This window comes from Lonchura striata, chromosome 4 (assembly GCF_046129695.1).
Source record: "Lonchura striata isolate bLonStr1 chromosome 4, bLonStr1.mat, whole genome shotgun sequence".
NCBI lineage: Eukaryota > Metazoa > Chordata > Aves > Passeriformes > Estrildidae > Lonchura > Lonchura striata.
Window position 1 is genome coordinate 38,861,696 of NC_134606.1, and position 17,774 is coordinate 38,879,469.

The 17,774-nt window shown below is 40.4% G+C and overlaps 1 protein-coding gene across 1 annotated transcript; it reads left to right on the plus strand.

The window, feature by feature from the left end:
- The first annotated feature begins 532 nt into the window (after positions 1-532).
- On the plus strand, positions 533-17,530 carry TMEM192 (transmembrane protein 192). Its single transcript, XM_021550255.3, has 6 exons — positions 533-654; positions 3,505-3,651; positions 7,652-7,916; positions 9,868-10,002; positions 13,724-13,826; positions 15,958-17,530. Exons 1-6 carry the CDS (start codon positions 613-615, stop codon positions 16,079-16,081), a joined length of 816 nt encoding a protein of 271 aa, XP_021405930.1. The 5' UTR covers positions 533-612; the 3' UTR covers positions 16,082-17,530.
- The last annotated feature ends 244 nt before the right edge of the window (positions 17,531-17,774 follow it).

Below are 17,774 nucleotides of genomic sequence, written 5' to 3' on the forward strand. Positions count from 1 at the left end.
AAACTTTTTGTGATCTGAAGGGGCAGGCAAATCCACTGGAAACAGTAACTAGCTGTATAGACTCCATGCTTTCCGCAAGAGCAATTGGAGGTGAGAAGACACTGCTCTGCAAGCCGACACCACACTACGCTGCCTTTACCCCACACTTTGGCCAACCATCTGGGGTACTTTCCCCTCCCAGCGCTGCCTCCCGACCCCCGGCCCCGCAGGGACACGGAGCCTGCTGGAAGCGGTCTCCGTTTGGAATTCAGTCGCGGGCTGCCGAGAGAACCGCACCGAGCACGGCCACGGGGCAGCGCCGCTCCCGGGGCGGGCTGGCGGCGCGGACCCGTGCCGGGGCGGCAGGACGGGAGCTCAGGCTGGGGCTGGGGCTGAGGCTGGGGCTGAGGCTGAGGCTGAGACCCGTCCCCGGCCCGGCCCCGGCCCCGCGCCGGCAGGGCAGGGCCGCGTCCCGGGGCGGTGCCGGCGCGGCGCGGGCCCAATGGCGGCCGGGGCGCTGCCGGCGGGGCGGGGCGGGGCGGGGCGGCGTTGCCCGTGGCCAGCCCGTGGCGGCGGGGCCGCGCTGGGGGTGCCCATTAAACGCGGCCGGGGCGGCTGTGGCGGGAGGCGGCGATGGCGCTGGCGGCGGGGCGGCGGCGGCAGGACCTGGACAACGTGAGCGCGGCGGGCGGGAGCGGGGCCGCGGCCGCGGGGACCCCGCCCGGGTGAGCGGCCGCGCTGCCGCTGGGAGTGGGCGCCGCCGGGCGAGCGCCGTGTGCTCCGTGTGCTCCGTGCCCTCTTCCTTCCGCCTCTTCCGGGCTGTTTCCGTCCCGGCCGCCGCAGGCTTTGTCTGTTTTTTCCGGCGGCCGCCGCCGGCCCAGGCGCGTCCCCGGTGCCGCTCTCCGGAGCGAGGAGGCCGCCGCGGCCCCTTGCTCCCTGCGCTGCCCCTCCCAGCCGGGCTTGAAATATCTCCGAGGCGTTTGGGCCTGGCTTGTTTTTAATCGAGATTATTAGCCTCTATTCGGGGCTGCTCATGTGGTTGCTTCAGGTTTTCTGGGTTATTTTTCCGCAGGCGGGTTACGTGCTGTTCGCTGGCATGACCACGGCGTTTTTGTGTTTGTTTGAATGTTTCTCCCCGCCCTAGCTGGAAGCCGGTGTGGGCAAGGCTTGCTGGCTGTGGCTTGTTGCTGCCTGCCCTTCTCCTGCTGGCTCTTGTGGAAGCGGTCACATGCTGGAAGTGGAGCAGGGAGCCAAGAGGCTAAAGCTTTAACCTGTGCTCAGCAGCAGGGCCAAACAAGTCTGGATTTAAGGCATTTTGGCTTTTGACAACTGTGGTTTTGGCTCATCTTAATGAAATGAAACCAGTGTTTACTCCGGTTAGGAAGGACACTTACTGGATTTTCTTCATGACAGATTGACTGCATAGGATCATCATATTCTGTGCTTTAATTCCCCTCCTCTCCATGTTGTCTGTAATAAAATTTATTTAAAGAGATTATGTAATCTAGTGCTTCCTAATACTAGCTGTATTTTAGGCTACAAAGATGGACTGTAGCCAGTCTTGTGAGAAAGTAGCATGGTCAAAGCTCTGATAAAGTTTTGTCTGTGAAGGAGTGCCCTGATCCCTCATGGAAATAAGGGAATGGTGAAATACAGAAATGGTGAATCATTTGTTCCCATTAGACTAAGGATAGTGTCTTAAGAAGAATTGTTGGGTTTGTGGGACATGTGAGCTGTTAACCCCATTATTGATTCTGTGATCATAGAATGGTTTGGGTTGAAGGTTCTTTAAAAATCTATTTCCAACCCCCCCCTGCCATGGGCAGGAACACTTTCCACTAGACCAGCTTGTTCAAAAGCCAAGCCAGCCTGGCCTTGAGCACTTCCAGGAATAGGGCATCTGTAGCTTTACCAGGCAACTGTTCCAGTGTCTCTCCACCCTCATGATAATCAATTTTTTACTGATGTGTAATCTGAAAAATTAGGTAAGATGCCTTGGCTGCTGGAGTGTTGGTCCTTGCTTTCAGTGCTTAAAATTACACCTGTCCTGTGAAAATGGGTGAAGGAGGGCTAGCGGGCATCTTTGCTCTCATGCTTCTGGATTTTATATCAGTGACATAAGAGGAATGTCATTTGTAAACATTTAGGTGTGCAGTAAAAGGTCATTTTACCAGGCAGGTATTTTAGTAAGGGTCATTTTCAGTCCAAGACTGGGCTAATTAAAAGGTATCTAATAGCTGAGGGTGGTCTGTTCACACTCCTCTATGGTAGGGCAAGTGTATTGTTCATGGTTCTAAAAGAAAACTGGTTGTTGACTGAAATAACTCTTTATGACTATTTCCTTCACTTTAGGCAGTTGTCTGCAGGTGAAATTACACTTGGGAGACAGTCTACATTGTCCTCATTGACATGAGGTATAAACCTAGGTGTAATCCCTCTCTTCCTGTGTTAGTGTCTAGAAGGATGGAATGTTTCATTTGTCTTGAGGCTTATGCTGCTTTTTCTCATGGCAAAGAGAAGTCCTCAGTTTATAAATCAGAAAATAGTCTGGTGAAATGTGGCACATCTGAATAGTCAGAAGTCTGGAGTGGGATGGGGTCTGCCCTTGTCTTCTTCTGGGCTCTGGTTGGTATATGAAAAAGAGCAGTCAAAACTTGAGTGGAAATCTTGAGTTGTTTTCTCTTCTGAGGCAAAGGACATAACAGGATGCTAAAGAGAAAATGTAGCAGTTGGCCATCATAGTGCCTTGTGTATGTTTCACTTAATATGTATTGAATGGCCTTGTCCTGACCTGAAAGGAGCAGGGATGCACAGCTGTGGGGGAAGTTCCTTGTCCAAAGTTTTTCCCTTCACTTGTACTTAGTTTTATCTTCTACTTAGTAAAAGACACTATATTTGAACTGAATGTGAAGGCAAATAACTAATACTTGGCTCCAATGTGACAAGGGCAGGCTGCATTCTCTCTAGTGTAGGCAGTGCCTTGCTCAACACTTTGGTAGCATCTTCTTGCCTCTATGAACTACTGCTTCTTTCCTGCTTGAGTTGAGCTCTAGTTACTTCTGCAGGTGTTTTGACATGTCAGTAGTATTAGAGGTTGAATACTCAAAACTGTTACTGTTACACTGCAGCTTTGTTGTTGCCTCCAACTGCAGTTGGACAAAACTAAGAACAACAAAGAATTTTGCAGTAGCTGTATAAAGCATGTGAGAAAGACTTCGTTATTTTTTCCCATGTTCCTGACATCTCTGGGGTCTGAAGCTCAGATACTTGTTATACATTTTTAAAACTGAAGTTCCTGAAGGCTCAGTGTGATACTAGGAAGTAGATTAGTGCTGGATTCCTCAGGGACAGAGTTCTCACATGTGATGAATGTTTACCAAGAGTTTAAGAGGTTTCTCAAGATACTAACCTAGTGGGGTTTTCCTCCCTCAAGGCTTGATTTGCTCACAGAAAATTCCTAAACTTCTGTGCTTTACTTTTAGAGCTTACCTTAGAGCTATTGTTTGCCTTCCCCTTCTGTTCCAGGGTTCCTTGGAAATAACACAGAGTTTGGAAGATGATCCTCTACTGGATGCACCACTCATTTCGTCTCATGCATTGCATTCCCAATTGAGGCCAAGATTTCATGCTATCCCAGCAGTTCTCCTTGCCAATTTCCTGGTGCTAATACATGTAAGTTTAAGAAGCATGATTTCCCTAAGAGACTTGCTATCTCTCTTCTGAATCCTTCAGAATCCACTGTTCATGTGAGAGAATTTGGATGATATGACAGTGAAGTGCATACACTGGCTGATCTTCCAAACCAGTGAGGTCCACTTTACCAATAAATTTTGATAGTGTATATGCTATCAAATACTTTCTGTCTTCTCATTCTGGTTGTTGGTGCTGGGACATGTCTTGTTAGGAGGAAGAGCATTTTAAATAGTAGTTCTTCTATGCTGTTGAAAATGTAATTTAAAAATATTATTGCCACAGAAGTGCTATACTAGTTACAGAGGGCTGAGAAAATTTTGATGCTATGCCTTCTGAGAGCCAACCTAATTTCAGAGATAAGGTAACTAAACCAGTAAAGCTGAACTTGCTTAGGGGGTGTTGATTGGTAGTGGATGGAGAGAGAAAGTAATCCAAATGTTGTTTCCTGCTCTTGCTTCTGGAGGTTAAGAGCAAAAAGCACAAATACTGAACAGTATCTAGGCATTTATGGAGGCTGGTAGACAGAAGCAGAGGGAGTCCTGCCTAGTAATGAGTTACTCCTTGATAAGCTGAAGGGGCTTGTTTTTGCTTGTGAGTCTGTGGCAACTAGATAGGAAGAAGGCTGAAGAGCTCCGAGCCCGAGATCTGACTGAAGTGCCACTTTCATGTCTTTTAGGGACATGGGTTAGTGGGGATGTGGTAGTGCTAAGTAAAGGGTGGACTTGGTGATCTTAAGGGTCTATAGTACCATTAAGTTCTATAGTACCACTGGCATGAGCTATTTTATAGCTTAATTTGATTCTCAAACAAAAAATGCAGTGCCCAGTGCACTTGAAACATGCTCTCTGCCAGGACTTTAAAAGCACATACCAGTCTCTAAGGTCTCTCTTTCGGCAGCTGCATGAAGTTGTTCAATGTGCTTTAGCCTTCTAATTTTAGGAGTAGCTGCTTTTTGGGCCTTGCAGTAGTATCAAGAAATGCTCCCCTGGCTGTCACCTAGACTTAAAAAAACCCTCTGCTGTTCAGCTGAGTAGATTACAGAATTCCAAATGGAAACCATGTATCCAGCCATATTCCCTTCCCCTGCCGGAAGAACTCTGTGCCATTCCCCTTATAGAAGGCACTTGAAATCTGCTGTTGGTAATAGAGCAGTGACTATTTTTCTGCTAAGCCTTGGGGTTTTGCTATCTACTACCATAACTGATGCAGCCAACTGTCAGTCACCCAGATCCTAGGAAACTGCTACGTATTCTCCCACCTTTTCCTCTCTCCTGCGAATAGAGCGAAGCATGATTAGGTGAAATGGGAAAACTCCTGTGGCATCTGTCAACACACATTTTCACAGTTAAGTCTTGTTGCTGTTGCTGAGCCTGCTTTAGTGACCAGTTGGTTCTTGGAACAAAATGGAGAAATACCCTTTTCTGTTGGCAAAACAGCATTGTAATTGCTACCTTGAGTGGCACTGTCTCTCTCACTAAAAAGATTGGTGGGCAAAACAAGTTTAATGGATTTCCTTCCCCTGTGCTTCTGCAAACATGCATTAATCTTGTGGAATGTGTAGAGAGGCCAGGGTAGTTTCTGACGCATAGCCTGCCAAAGGGGTAAATGTCCTGGAGAAGTTAAGACATCATAGTATTATGCAGTAGAGCTGTAATGCATCTCTAAAGCAATTTGTATGTAATTTGGAGTATTTATTCTCCACCTCCCTGTGCCAAGAAATGGAGTTAGGTAGCAAAATAGCTGCTGTGATGCAGCTGCCCAGTTACATATAATTCTGGAAAGTGGGTAGGATATGCTGAACTATGGAGGGACTGGGTTTTTAAGTGCCTTTCCTTTTGCGAAGCCTTGCTTTTCTGGAGGCTGGAGAGCAATGTGACGTGTACAGGCTAGAAAGAATTTCTTTATATTAATCCTGTCTTTCCTTAATCATTTGTGTGTGTCCACATACACAAAATTGAACTTAAATACTACTCTTTATAAGAATAACTTTCTGTATGTAAAAATATGTGGGGGATGAAACACCTACTATTGAACTGCCTAACAATGCAAGCAAAACATATTTCATAAATACCACTCTAAATGCCAGCTTCCTGTTTCCTCTTGTATACACTGCTGTAGTAGTTTAGTAGAGATGTAATGCTAGGTCATTCCTACGTGCATTAGTTTGATATAGCCATTTTCTTTACTGAAATGTATTCCTAATACCTGGAAGGATAGAATTAATTGTATCATTATTGTAAATTGGCAAACCAAACAGTAAACAGATGAAGTAAAATAGCTGAATTTTTCTTAGCTTTGTAAGAAAAGGTGGTAAAATAATAGATTAAACAAATTATAAACCTGCCTCTTATTTAACTATTGCATCTAGCAACTTAACTGATCTTTAGATAATGTGGTATTTAATTTGTGTTTGAAGTAATGATTTTATGAATAATGTGGGGTACGCTCCATTTTGGTTTGGGTTTCTGTCCTTCTGCCTTCTATCCTATCTGTCTTCTGTAATGTCTTTAAGTATTGACAGTTGTGTGAAAAGTATTCCCCTTTCTTGCTCCCTTCCCAATTACCTTACTCTGGTCACAACCTGAGCAAGCTAAGGGCATTTTGTCTCAAAAATAATTAAGTGGTTCTGACAAGTTAATTTCTGTGAAGAGTGTTGCTTGAGAAAGTACAAAAATAGGAAATATAAATTCAAGAGGGTGGAAAGGGGGCAGTGGGATCTTAAATACTCATAGAATTAAATATGGAAACAAAGGCAGCAAATGAAAATTGGGTGCTTTCCTCTGTCCTCAATTCTGATGTGCTGTTTCTGCCAGTTTTGACATGCAGAACATCTTCTTTTTTTAAGCTAAGTGTATTAGAACTCATTTGTAGACTTGAGACAAATTGATTTTTTTTCTGTTTTGTATATTAATAACTCTCCATTTATTTCTGTATTTGTGGGAGTTGTTTTTCTTTACAGTTCTGTTTTAAAAGTATTCCTCTGTTCTGTAGAATGAACCAGGATGAGAAAGTATAACATTGTTCTTGTTCACTGAATGAACACAGTAGAGAAAATATTTTCTGTGACAAAACTCTATAAATATTAAGAAATCCCTGTATATACAAACACTACAGGTAACATGCATCAACAGCTTTGTTTTCTAATTGGCCTAAAGATTGCTGATGTTCACTGCTGATGCTGAAAATTTGGAGGAGAGTCTAGAAGACAGGAAAAGTTATGGCATAATGGCAGTAGTCTGAAAGGATAAATATATAGACAATCTGACTATATATGCAATCTGACTAATAATCTGTCTGTTTTTTCTGACATAAGTAAAAAGGTAAAATGATTGCCAATGATTACCAATTGGCAAAGATGCCTACCCAGTGTTAATAATTCACTTTAAGTTTCTCTGATGATTCACTTTTTTAAAGTTAACCTGGAGATGATATTCAGTGGCTGTAGGAAGGCATTGATTTTCACTTAGGAAATGTCAATTTCAGGAAATATGGACTGTACCGACAAGAGCTGATCCCACAGAGCAGCATTAAGTGTAATTGAATGAGTCTAAAAAGACGTGATTTCTCTTTTATAGGAGCATAAGTCAAGTTTTCTTTGAAGTAAAAAGGCATAGAAAGGAGGGTCCAGAAATGAAATAAATTCACTATAAAGACTCAAGGAGTGGTGAAATTGATTTAGTAGAAATTCTGGGAAGGGTGACAATTACAGCTCTGTTCTGCTGGGGACTGGTTGCCCTCCTGGAAGTCAATCTTACTACTTAGCAATTTCAGTCATCTGTATGTTCCCAGAGTGGCATGTAGTGGTTGTATCGAGTGTCTAATGTTTTATGTTAACCCAACTCTAAAAAAATCAATTTAGAAAGTAATGCATAATGAATTAACTACGTAATCCTGGACTTGTGTTTCAGGGTTTTTTTTTTTCCACACATATAGCTAAATGTTGACTTTAAAGATTTTTCTCTCTTCCTTTATCTTCCAGGTTGCTTTTGTTGTTTTAGCATTTTTAGCAGCTATGTTTTGCTCTTACCCCAATCCAAACCAAGATAAGTGCCCTGGAAACTACACTCACCCACTTAAAGTGCAGACTGTCATAATAATTGCAAAAATAGTTCTGTGGATTCTGCATGTCTGTTTTGAACAATACGTGCATCACCACCACAGCAGAGTCAGAAGAAGAGGTTACTTCTCCATATACCAAGCAACAAGACATCTGAAAAGACTTCCACTGCTAATCCATGCCACAGGTGAACTTGGATTTTTTTCCATCTAAAGCTTTAAACTGTGACACAGTAAAAGACTGAGCAGTTTTGATATAATTGTATGTTATATATTATGAACTTTTATGAACCTGTCTGTGAGCACTTACAAATTGTCCTTTAGTCAGATGACCCTCAGATGATCTTTCTGGTCTGCCGATGCAGGTTGTAAGGAACTCTTTGTAGTGCAAAAATGCTCACTGCTGTGAGGTTGAGTAAAACATTAGGCATTAGCATTTAGTCTTCAGCCATGAAGTATTCAGTCAGCAAGGTCTGTGTTTGACTGCTAGTGATCTTGATTTCTGTATTCATTTGTCTGGTTGGATATGTGGTAAGACTGCTAGGCTTTCCAGGAAGTGCGCTGCTCTTCTCTTTTCAAGCTCAGCAATCCACATAGAAATAGGTGAATTGTTTGTTGCCCAACAGCTGTCTGAATTCAGTGAAATAACCAATTTTCTGACCTTCACTGAGGATGTGTAACATTCAGCTCTTTATCTGGCTGCCCTTTTTCTACTTTCTATGGACAAAAGGTGGTGTATAGGAGTGATTTAACTATATTTTTAAGTTGCATCTCGGGCAAGTTTAGCTGTAAAATGTTGGTGCAGCTTTTCTTTAAATCATTTTCAGATCTGAAACCCATCTAACTTAAGGGGATTTTTCCTACAAATAGCAGTGGAAAAGGGCAGAGCGATGGCTTTTACAGTATTTTTGCCTCTTATAAAACCACCTCCCTCCTGGATTAGATATTTTTTTCACCAGAATTAGAAAGTAAAATGGTCCTGTTCTTTGTAAGAACCTAGCTTTCTTTCCACACAGTCCCTAAAAGAGCTAAGTCAGCTTGATAAATGTGCAACACTTCAGGCTCTGGCCACTAGATAGAGCTCTGAAGATATAAAAGTGTTTGGAGTGTAGTGACAAAAGCAGGCTACAGGAGGCTTAATGATGTAAAAGGGTTATTTCTGCCTGTTGCAGTGTAATTGGCAATACTTTGCCCCTGGTTTCAGTCTTAGATGGAGCCCACTTCTCCCCTACTAGACAAACTCTGGGCTTTTGTGAATGTTCAGATGCAATCAGGTGTGTGCTTTAGAATTTTGATCATCTGTTGTTCAGAAGGTGGTTCTTCCATTACTGCAAGCTTCCTGCCATGGTAATGACTGCTGATACCACTTCCTTCACTTGACTGACACAGTAGGAAAGAGAACTGCACAGTTCCCTAGTTACATTAAGGGTCTTTATAAATTTAGTTCTTTATCCAGACACTCGTCAGACACATTTTTACAGGAAGGAAGAAAACACTTCACACTCAGTATCAGGAAAGATTTTTAGGCTTGTAACTCAGTATCTTTTCTCCTGACTAATTGTACTAATTTCAATTAAATTTCCAGTGATATTCAAGTATTAAGATAAATAGCAAGTGGAAGCCCATGCAAGTAGGCTTTGAAGGAAGGTGGTTAGGGTTTTTTTTCCTCTATTAGCCTAATTTAAATATATTTTAAATCCACTACTTGAAGGAAAGTACTCCCTCATTTTCACCTGACTTACATGATCTCTTAGGAATTGAAGGAATTAGTAAGATGGATAGCATCAACAAAGCCAGAAGCTGTTTAAGCCCATGTACCTATTTTAGGTATTTCTAGTCTGTTTCTTCCACTCTTGTTTTTTTTAGTCAGAAGAATTTATAAGAAAACTCATAATTGTCTACCATTACAGGCATATGCTGAAATAAAACCTCATTTTTCTACCAGCAGGTATAAGCTTGCACGTTAAGGAAATTAGCTGAAGGGGCAAGCATGATATGAAATGGAAAAGCATTACTGCAGCCTAATGCAGATACTGGGCATGAGAAAGCATTAATTAATTTTCAGTAAAAAAAATTATTTTAAAATTAGTTTTACTAATAAAATCAGTAAATCTTTAAAATATAATATTTGTTTTCTAGGTAATACGGCCCTGCTCTTGATTCTGTCGGTGCAGCATTCCTTTCCTGATCACAGCAAAGTGTACTTGTATCTTATCCTGGGAGTCCTGAGCCTGGAGATGATTAGTTCCCTGACATGCTTAGTGATTTACACAGGTGAGAGAGGCAAGCTTAGCCTTCTTGTGTGATGTTCATTATAGCTGGTACTCAGCTGTTTGTTTGCCCTCACAGTAGTTCACTTGGGGTACCCCAAGGCATTTAACTGCCATTATAAATACAAAACGATTCTGTGCTTGTAGAAGGAGAACTAAGGCAAATCCAAAACAAATTGGGAAAGGTTGTCAGGCTTGATTTGGTTCCAAGGGCTGCTAAACGAAGGGCTGCTCTGTGTTATCTCAAAGCTGTTAATCCAGTGAAGTGGCAATAAATGCCTAATTAATTCAGAAAGTGTCCTGTGAACAGGTTTGTCTGTTTATCAGTGTTTCTGAAATGTATGCACCACAAGCTGTGAAGCAGTAAGAGCTAGCTGGCTTAGTCAGAACTGTGTACAGGATTTACATGTGGGGTTTGCGTACCTGATTGTGTGATTGTGCCTTATTCAGCCTCTTCCTCTTTCCCTGGTCCCACCCCAAAGTCTTCAGTTACTCTTTGATACTAAAATGGAATATTCCTTCTAATGAATTCTTAAAAGATGCACGGGTTTTGGGAGCTGTGATGATATGTGTAGTGCTTTATAGAACTGTGAGGCTTTGTGCTATCACTGCTGGTTTGTAAGGTTGTCTGCTTTAGGTCTGGTATAACTTATGAAAACTTCATAAAACACTTGCCTTTAAACTTTGCAAAACTATCTAAAATGTTGATAAACAAATGCTTAAAAGAAAACTTTGGTGTGTTCACAGTAATGCAATGGCACACAGAGAAATACTGCCATGTAGCTTGTTCATCTGGGAAATAAAAAGTATTCCGAGTCTCCTACAGCAGTATCAAAAATGTGCCAAGAAATAAGGTCCCAGCCCTCAACTATGTCTTTGTCTTAAAAGTGTGCAGAAGGCTGAATGCTGCAGGCTTGTCAGGTTTTCCCCTCAATGGCTCATGGCTCAAGTAGACTGACTGTCCTCTGGAAGAATAAAGGCAGTGATGAGGGAATGTAATCATGGCAGTGCTAGAAAACTATTCCAAGAATGCTAGAGATCATCCCTTCTTTGCATACGCATACTTACTTTCCTGGGAAACTCGAGAAATAAGAGATAAATTGTAAAACTTTAATAGAATGTCAGGAATTCCAGAGAAATGCTATTTCTAGCCCTGAGGCCTGCTGAGCTCAGAGCTACATTGTGTGACTCTTACATTGACCGAAAAGGTTAAGTGCAAAAAAGATGACCTGCATAGTAGTAAGGTCTGAGCTTGTATTTCTGTAAGAAATCTCAAACTATTTTTCTGCTTATTTGTTACCAGAAGGGTATTGTTTCCTGACTAGTACTTATGCCAGTTCCTGTGACCTTCATATTCATTAACCAGTGTTTCTGCTGTCACTATTGGTTTGTAAGGTTGTCTGCTTTAGGTTTGGTGTAATTTATGAAGACTTAATAAAACACTTGCCTTTAAATTTTGCAAAACTATCTAAAATGTTGATAAATAAATGCATATACGAGGAAGTTGTGGGCTGCAGTGTTGCGCTTTGTAGCTCAAAGAGGTTTGAAGAAGGGTCCAGTGAATCCTGGAACTAAGGGGAAGATTTGTGTTGCTAGGAAGGAGTAAGTGTGTTATACCAACAGCTGCCTTATCTCTTGAACAGCCCCAAATCAACATAAAACTCATTCTCTAAAGCTAGGGTTAATTTTTATGTGGCTTTACACCTGCTGCAAGATGAGGAAAACTTCCAGTCACCCTAAGTTGCTTTTTCCAGTGGGTAGTGTAATTTATTTTCTTATTTTCCATGCCAATGCTTGTTTAGGTAAACTGAGAGATTGCTTGCCTGTCTGTCTTATCTGTAGTGGTGGATTTTAAGGTTTTTTTAAAATTCTAATATTAAAGCTGTATTGAGGCAAAACAAATGTATTTGGCCAATTTTGAAAATAGCCTGAGAATCTGTAGTAATAATGACATTCAGATGGGTTTTTGCTCTTAGAGCAGACAGAGTATGTGCCTGGGTAGAAGCATGAAGCTTCTTTAATGGAACAGTTTTAAGGGCAGCCCTCTGCTGAGGTTTAGAATTTCCCTCTTCAAGGCAAGCATTGAAGCAATATCTTGGCAGATACTGCTCAGATAGTATCAGCTGAGCAACAATGGGGTGACTAAGGTCACTAAAAACTAGTTTTTAGTTTTACACTAAAAACTACTGGCTCACCCTTTTTTGTATTAGTATGTTACTCCTAATTTTGGAGAGAAGGCAGCACCAGTTCACATAGTTTTTTCACAGTGAAGTAATTATTTAAGTATTAGAATGAGACATAAATGCTTATCAGTAGAAGGTTGTACCTGACATTTTCTGCTAAATAATTCTGTCTCACAAATCGGGAATACCTGATTGTAATTCTAGATATTTCTCTTGCTTATTGGACCTGTTTGTGGATTGTATGATAGACAATGTCCTGTGAAGGACTCCTGCCTTCCTTAAAATCATCTCCATGTAGCAATGTGTGTATATAGCTGTAGGATGCAGAGGTAGAGATTCATAAATCTACAAGGAATTGCTGTGACTGACCTATAATAGACTTGACATATATAAATTGTTCAAGTGAGGTAAAAGTGAAAAAATGAAAAAATGAAAAATGAAGTACAATATAGACAGCTCTAAATGTCAGCTTACTATTCTAAGTTTTTTACTGCTAGGATAGGGAGTAAAGCTTTAAAAGACTTACTAAATACATGTATTTAATTACTTTCTCACATACCTTTAACATCACTTGAATAAAAGACCAACATTCCCACAAACAACACATGTTGAGAATTCCACATCCATTCCTTTGTGGTTTTAGTTGTAGAGAAATACCATCATAGAAATAACTAACCTTTGAGCCTAACTCGTAGCTAACCTCTGGAGGGTTTTAGCATTGTTTTAGCAGGGTGGCCTGTAATAAACCCCATAATAGTACTGACTCGTAAGGACACTCCTTCTCTGTTGCAGTAGTGTGGATTTCTCACAGAGCTGCGCTGTAATGTTTTTTGTGGCATTAGATGTATTATTTCACAAGTAGCCCTTAATACAGAGTCCCAAATGCATACTCTGGATATTTTGATATTTTCTCTGAATCAGTATCTGACATTGAATGGCTTTAAATATTTTCAGCTTCCTTTTTGAAATAATGCAGAGAGTGCCTACAACTTTTCCCACCCATACATCTGTTAAATTGAGCCTTAAACTTTATTCACAGGAGCCCAGGAATGACTTTTGGGTTCGATAGCCAAGACTGCTAGGTTCACAATGGCTTTCTGTAGCAAGTCTGCTCTAGTCTGAGCAGGCAAACAAGCGGCTGCTTTATTGCAGCTAGTCGTTAAAGTATTTATTGAAGAGCTTAAGCTAGAAGTTCTAAACCAGATACCAGTACAAAACTTCTCACTGTTTTTTTTATGGCATATTACTTAGTTTTGCCTGAACTTGGAGACTGAATCTTGGTACCCCCTATAAAAGGCAACTAAGGTTTCACCCTCTCTTAGGTGGCAGATTAAACTTTGCAGATGTTAAGCAGTATGTTCAAGCTTCCCCATTCAGGTCTGCTTTTGCTTTCCCGTTTCTCAGATTCCTTTGTTGTCTTTCCATCTCTCATCCTAAGGTAATCTTAGGATCATCTGTTACAGATTTTTATAACTTGGACTCTGATGTTAAAGCTTTGAGTTATTTTCTGGTTTCTAACTAATTAATAAAACTTTCTTGCAGTGAAAATAAGCAACTTCAATCGTGCCAAACCAAGACCTGACATAATTGAAGAAGAAAAATTGTATGCCTACCCTAGTCACATTACCTCAGAAGTTGGATTCAGGTGAGAATTCTGTATTCATTTTATGCCATGTTCAACCATGATCTATAGGTAACATAAATGGAATTCCATGATTTTCTGTAGACTTCATACAATTTTAAACCTGTCAGCTAAACCAGAGGTAGGAGTAACAGTTCTGAAGGAACTATGCATAAGCCTCCAATTTTAGATGCACAGATGAGATGCAGCAGGAGAAAGTCTTGTACTTTCTCCATAGTAAATGAGAATTCACTGTGATACAGAAATCCTCAAACATAAGGATGGAGGTGATTTAACCATTTATGAAATGGCTGTGCTTAATCTGGTTTAATTAATTTTATATGATGTTTTAGGAGAGACACTGTTGTCTTACTGTTACTTAAAAAGGAACTTTTAAGGTGTGTAGAGCATTTAAGGAGTAAGGAAGGTCTCAGTGAGAGTAGAAGCTGTCCAACAGTAACTGAAATTGTCCCAGGCGCTGAGACTTATCTCTGTGTACCTGCCAACTGCCCAAATGCTGAAATCAGTCTGGTATGACTTAATAAAAACTAGTAATTTAAAATAACCTAGATTTCTGTATAAGAATTGGTGATTTTTCTCATATACTATGACTTGCTTCTATATGTGTTGCCTTCATGAAAGGTTGACTAATGAGAGGTGACTAATACTTTGGGACTTCCCCTGGTATCACAAGTGCAGCATGCACATGCTTTTATGGAAGTTGGAAGTAGATGTTCAGGATACAGGAAGGATTTAGAGTTGTCTTGAATTTTGATACCAGGTCTGACTTCCATTTTGATATAAAAACCATGGTGATTGTATGGTGGACCTCATTTCTTTCTCATTCATCTTCTCCCCTGAGAAATTCTCAAATGCCCAGGGAATGTGCCTGCAACAATGACCAGCTGAGGAACAGACTCTGCTTATTTTTGATTAAAGAGTGCAAACTTCCTGTGAGAACTGATTGCAAAACCGTTATTTTAATTTAGCTCTATACAACTCTGACTCTCTTTCCCTTGGGAGTTAACATCTATTGAAAAGTGAATCCTGTCAGCCCTTCAGCTGACCTTGTTAGAAGAATGTTTTTTGAATATCATGACCTCTGCAACCTAAGTTACTGATCTGGAGCCTTAAATTGGTAGTGCACGTTACTGGTTAAGGTTGCAAGTTTTCTGTTTACAAAACTTGTGTTCTTTACTTTTTCCAGTTTAACTACAGTAAGGTTTTTTTATTGGATCTAAGCTTTTTTTCACTCAATATCCTTCTCAACGCTTTCTAAGAACTATGAAATGGCAGTGTTCCTCTACAAAATGTTGTAAAGCTGAGGAACAACTTTCTCAGTACTAAGATGCTCACAAGTGTACACAGAGGGCAGATTCCCAAGTCAGCTGAGAAGAAATAACATGTAAGGAAAGAGTAGGCTACACTCCCACATTTGGTACTTCATCTTGCTGTAGCTTAAAAATTCCTAATAGATTTGACAAAATTATTTCATCTTTTTTTTTTTCTCAATTAAGTAAGCTTTATGTTAATATTTCAGTGTTACTGTTGGAGTTAAAATGAGAGCTATCTGGAAGCTGGATATATTTTAAGGGGGGAGGGTAGTTGTACACAAGGTTGTAGATCTGAAGTAGCACAACTTTTTGGTACTGGTACTATCATGGTATGTGACAAATACTAGATGTATATAGTAGCACATAATGTATGCTACTCCACATTAATCAAGGGATTTCTGTCTTGAACAGCTTATGATCTCCCACAGTTAAACAACAGTATTATGCCTGCTCAAAACAAGTTTCCTAATGTGTGTGGGAAAGGTTCCATGGTTCTTAATATAATTCTAGCATGTTGTCTGTCTTGGTCTTTTAAACAGTAAGATCCTCATTCTGTGACTATCTAGCGGGAAGTATGTAGCTCAGTTGTGTATACATGGCATGAAGTTCAGCCAGACTTTCTCTTCCTACCTTCTCATGCAAAATAGAGTTAGATCTATAGGTGTTGTAGATTGCCTCTCCCCTCAAAAATTAGTTGATCCCAGCAAAAGTGAAACTAAAGGAAACAACTATTTAAGTATGTGTTAATTAGCTCTGACATTTCACATACTAAAAGGCTTCTGTCATTTACTGAAACCCATATTTACTTTTCTTACTTCAAGGGAAAATTCCAGTTTAGAAGAGATAGTTGAGAAGCAAGGAGATGTAATAGAGTATCTTCAGCGACACAATGCACTGCTCAGCAAGAGACTGTTGGCATTAACATCTCAGCAAACCAAAACTTAGCAGCATTTGGGAAACTGCTGCTGGAGCTCTGGAGGGGAAGGTGAAGTCCAGACTGGTTTGTACAGATGTGACTCTTCAGTCATCTTTCATGTTTTGAAATAGAAGTTAAACTTGAAAGATAAGCTCTGCATATATTAAAGCCTGTTACAACTGGACACTCTGGCTGTCTTCAAATCATCAATTCTGGAAAAAAGTTGTGCAGCTTCAAGGATTTTTAATTCCTCGTAAGTTAAAGATGGACCTGAGTTAATGGTTTAACTTTGCCCAGTTGTTGCTATTATTTTGTACTGCTGTGTAACCATTAAGCTTCAGGCTACCCAAGTATTTTATATGTCTGGAGTACAATTTTTTTTTTTCTAGAAAAATCTGACTTTTCAAGGGATGTATATGCAGTTTCAATTGCTAAAGACGAGACTAGATGTCACTGATTCCCTTCACTTCCAGGGTAGAGGTGGATTACTTCAGTAATCCAACACAAGTACTTGTTTTCTAGATGTCTCCTTTTCTCCTTTGGCAGGTAAGTGGAGAAAGTTGGTATCCAACTTGGGATAAAAAAAAGTGGTGGGTGCCCTAAAACTGTAAATCTCACATACAAGTCTGTGGTACAAAAACCATGCTGTGATAAGCAATTGTTTAGAATTCTGGCTTTAAAGCTCTTAAGAGGGATCTTTAGGGCTGATGACTATCCCATTACTAGGACTTTGTGTTAGTAACAAGTCTCCTACTCTGCCAACTGAACTAACAAAGCAAAAATACTTAAGCATGAGCTTTTCCATTGACCTGGTAACTAACTTGTGTTGAATGCTTTTAAAGATGCTGTCAAAAGTGCTTGTTACATATTTGCTCTTCACTTTGGCCCTTCAAGTAAATCAGCATCTTGATTCAAATGTTGAAATGGAAGACAGAAAGGTCTTTTAGAAGTTGAAGAAACAAGAATTCTTGGTTTTAATCTATGGTGAATTAAGGCTGGTGACAGAAACATTTTGTTTTGGGTACTATTTTGTCTACCAGTATAGACAAAGAATTATTTTAGAAGCCAATACCTCTCTGGGGATAGGGTAATCACAAATCAAAACTGGAAGAAGGCTCTTAAGAGGAGTAGTCTTTTAGTTCAATATATGAAAGGAAAATGAATTCATCCTACTTTGGTGTTAAGGCACAACTTTAGAAGTACCTAGACAGTTTAGTGTGCAACAAATATGGGGGTTGTGTCATTCAAAGAAAAACAAATATTGGAGGCTTTGCTGCTATCCAACACTAGACTGTTCTCCTTAGCTGTTGTTTCTTGAAAATGCAGCCAGAATTTTATAGTATACATATATGGAATAAAGTTATTTGTTTTTAGAACTCAGGTTTTGATGTGACTCTGTATGTCAATTTATATAAATTTCTATGAAAAGCAGTAAAATGTGACTGTGAAATTCATGCACAATAAATGCAACCAAGGAAGAGTGTGAATTCTGTTATTTCCAAGCTGATGTAAATCTGGTTCCAGCAGGCAATCTGTGCAGATTTTTGTGTTATACTGAAGTTCTTACAGCAGTGTTGGCACTTAAAACTAGCCGAACAAGGATAGCTGTGCACTTGTTTTGAAGCTTTAAGTTTAGTTTTATTCCCTTTTCTGGGTAATGTCTTTTTCCATCATGCTTCAGACTTCCCCTGCCACTTGTGTTTCTTTCCAACATTGAGAAGT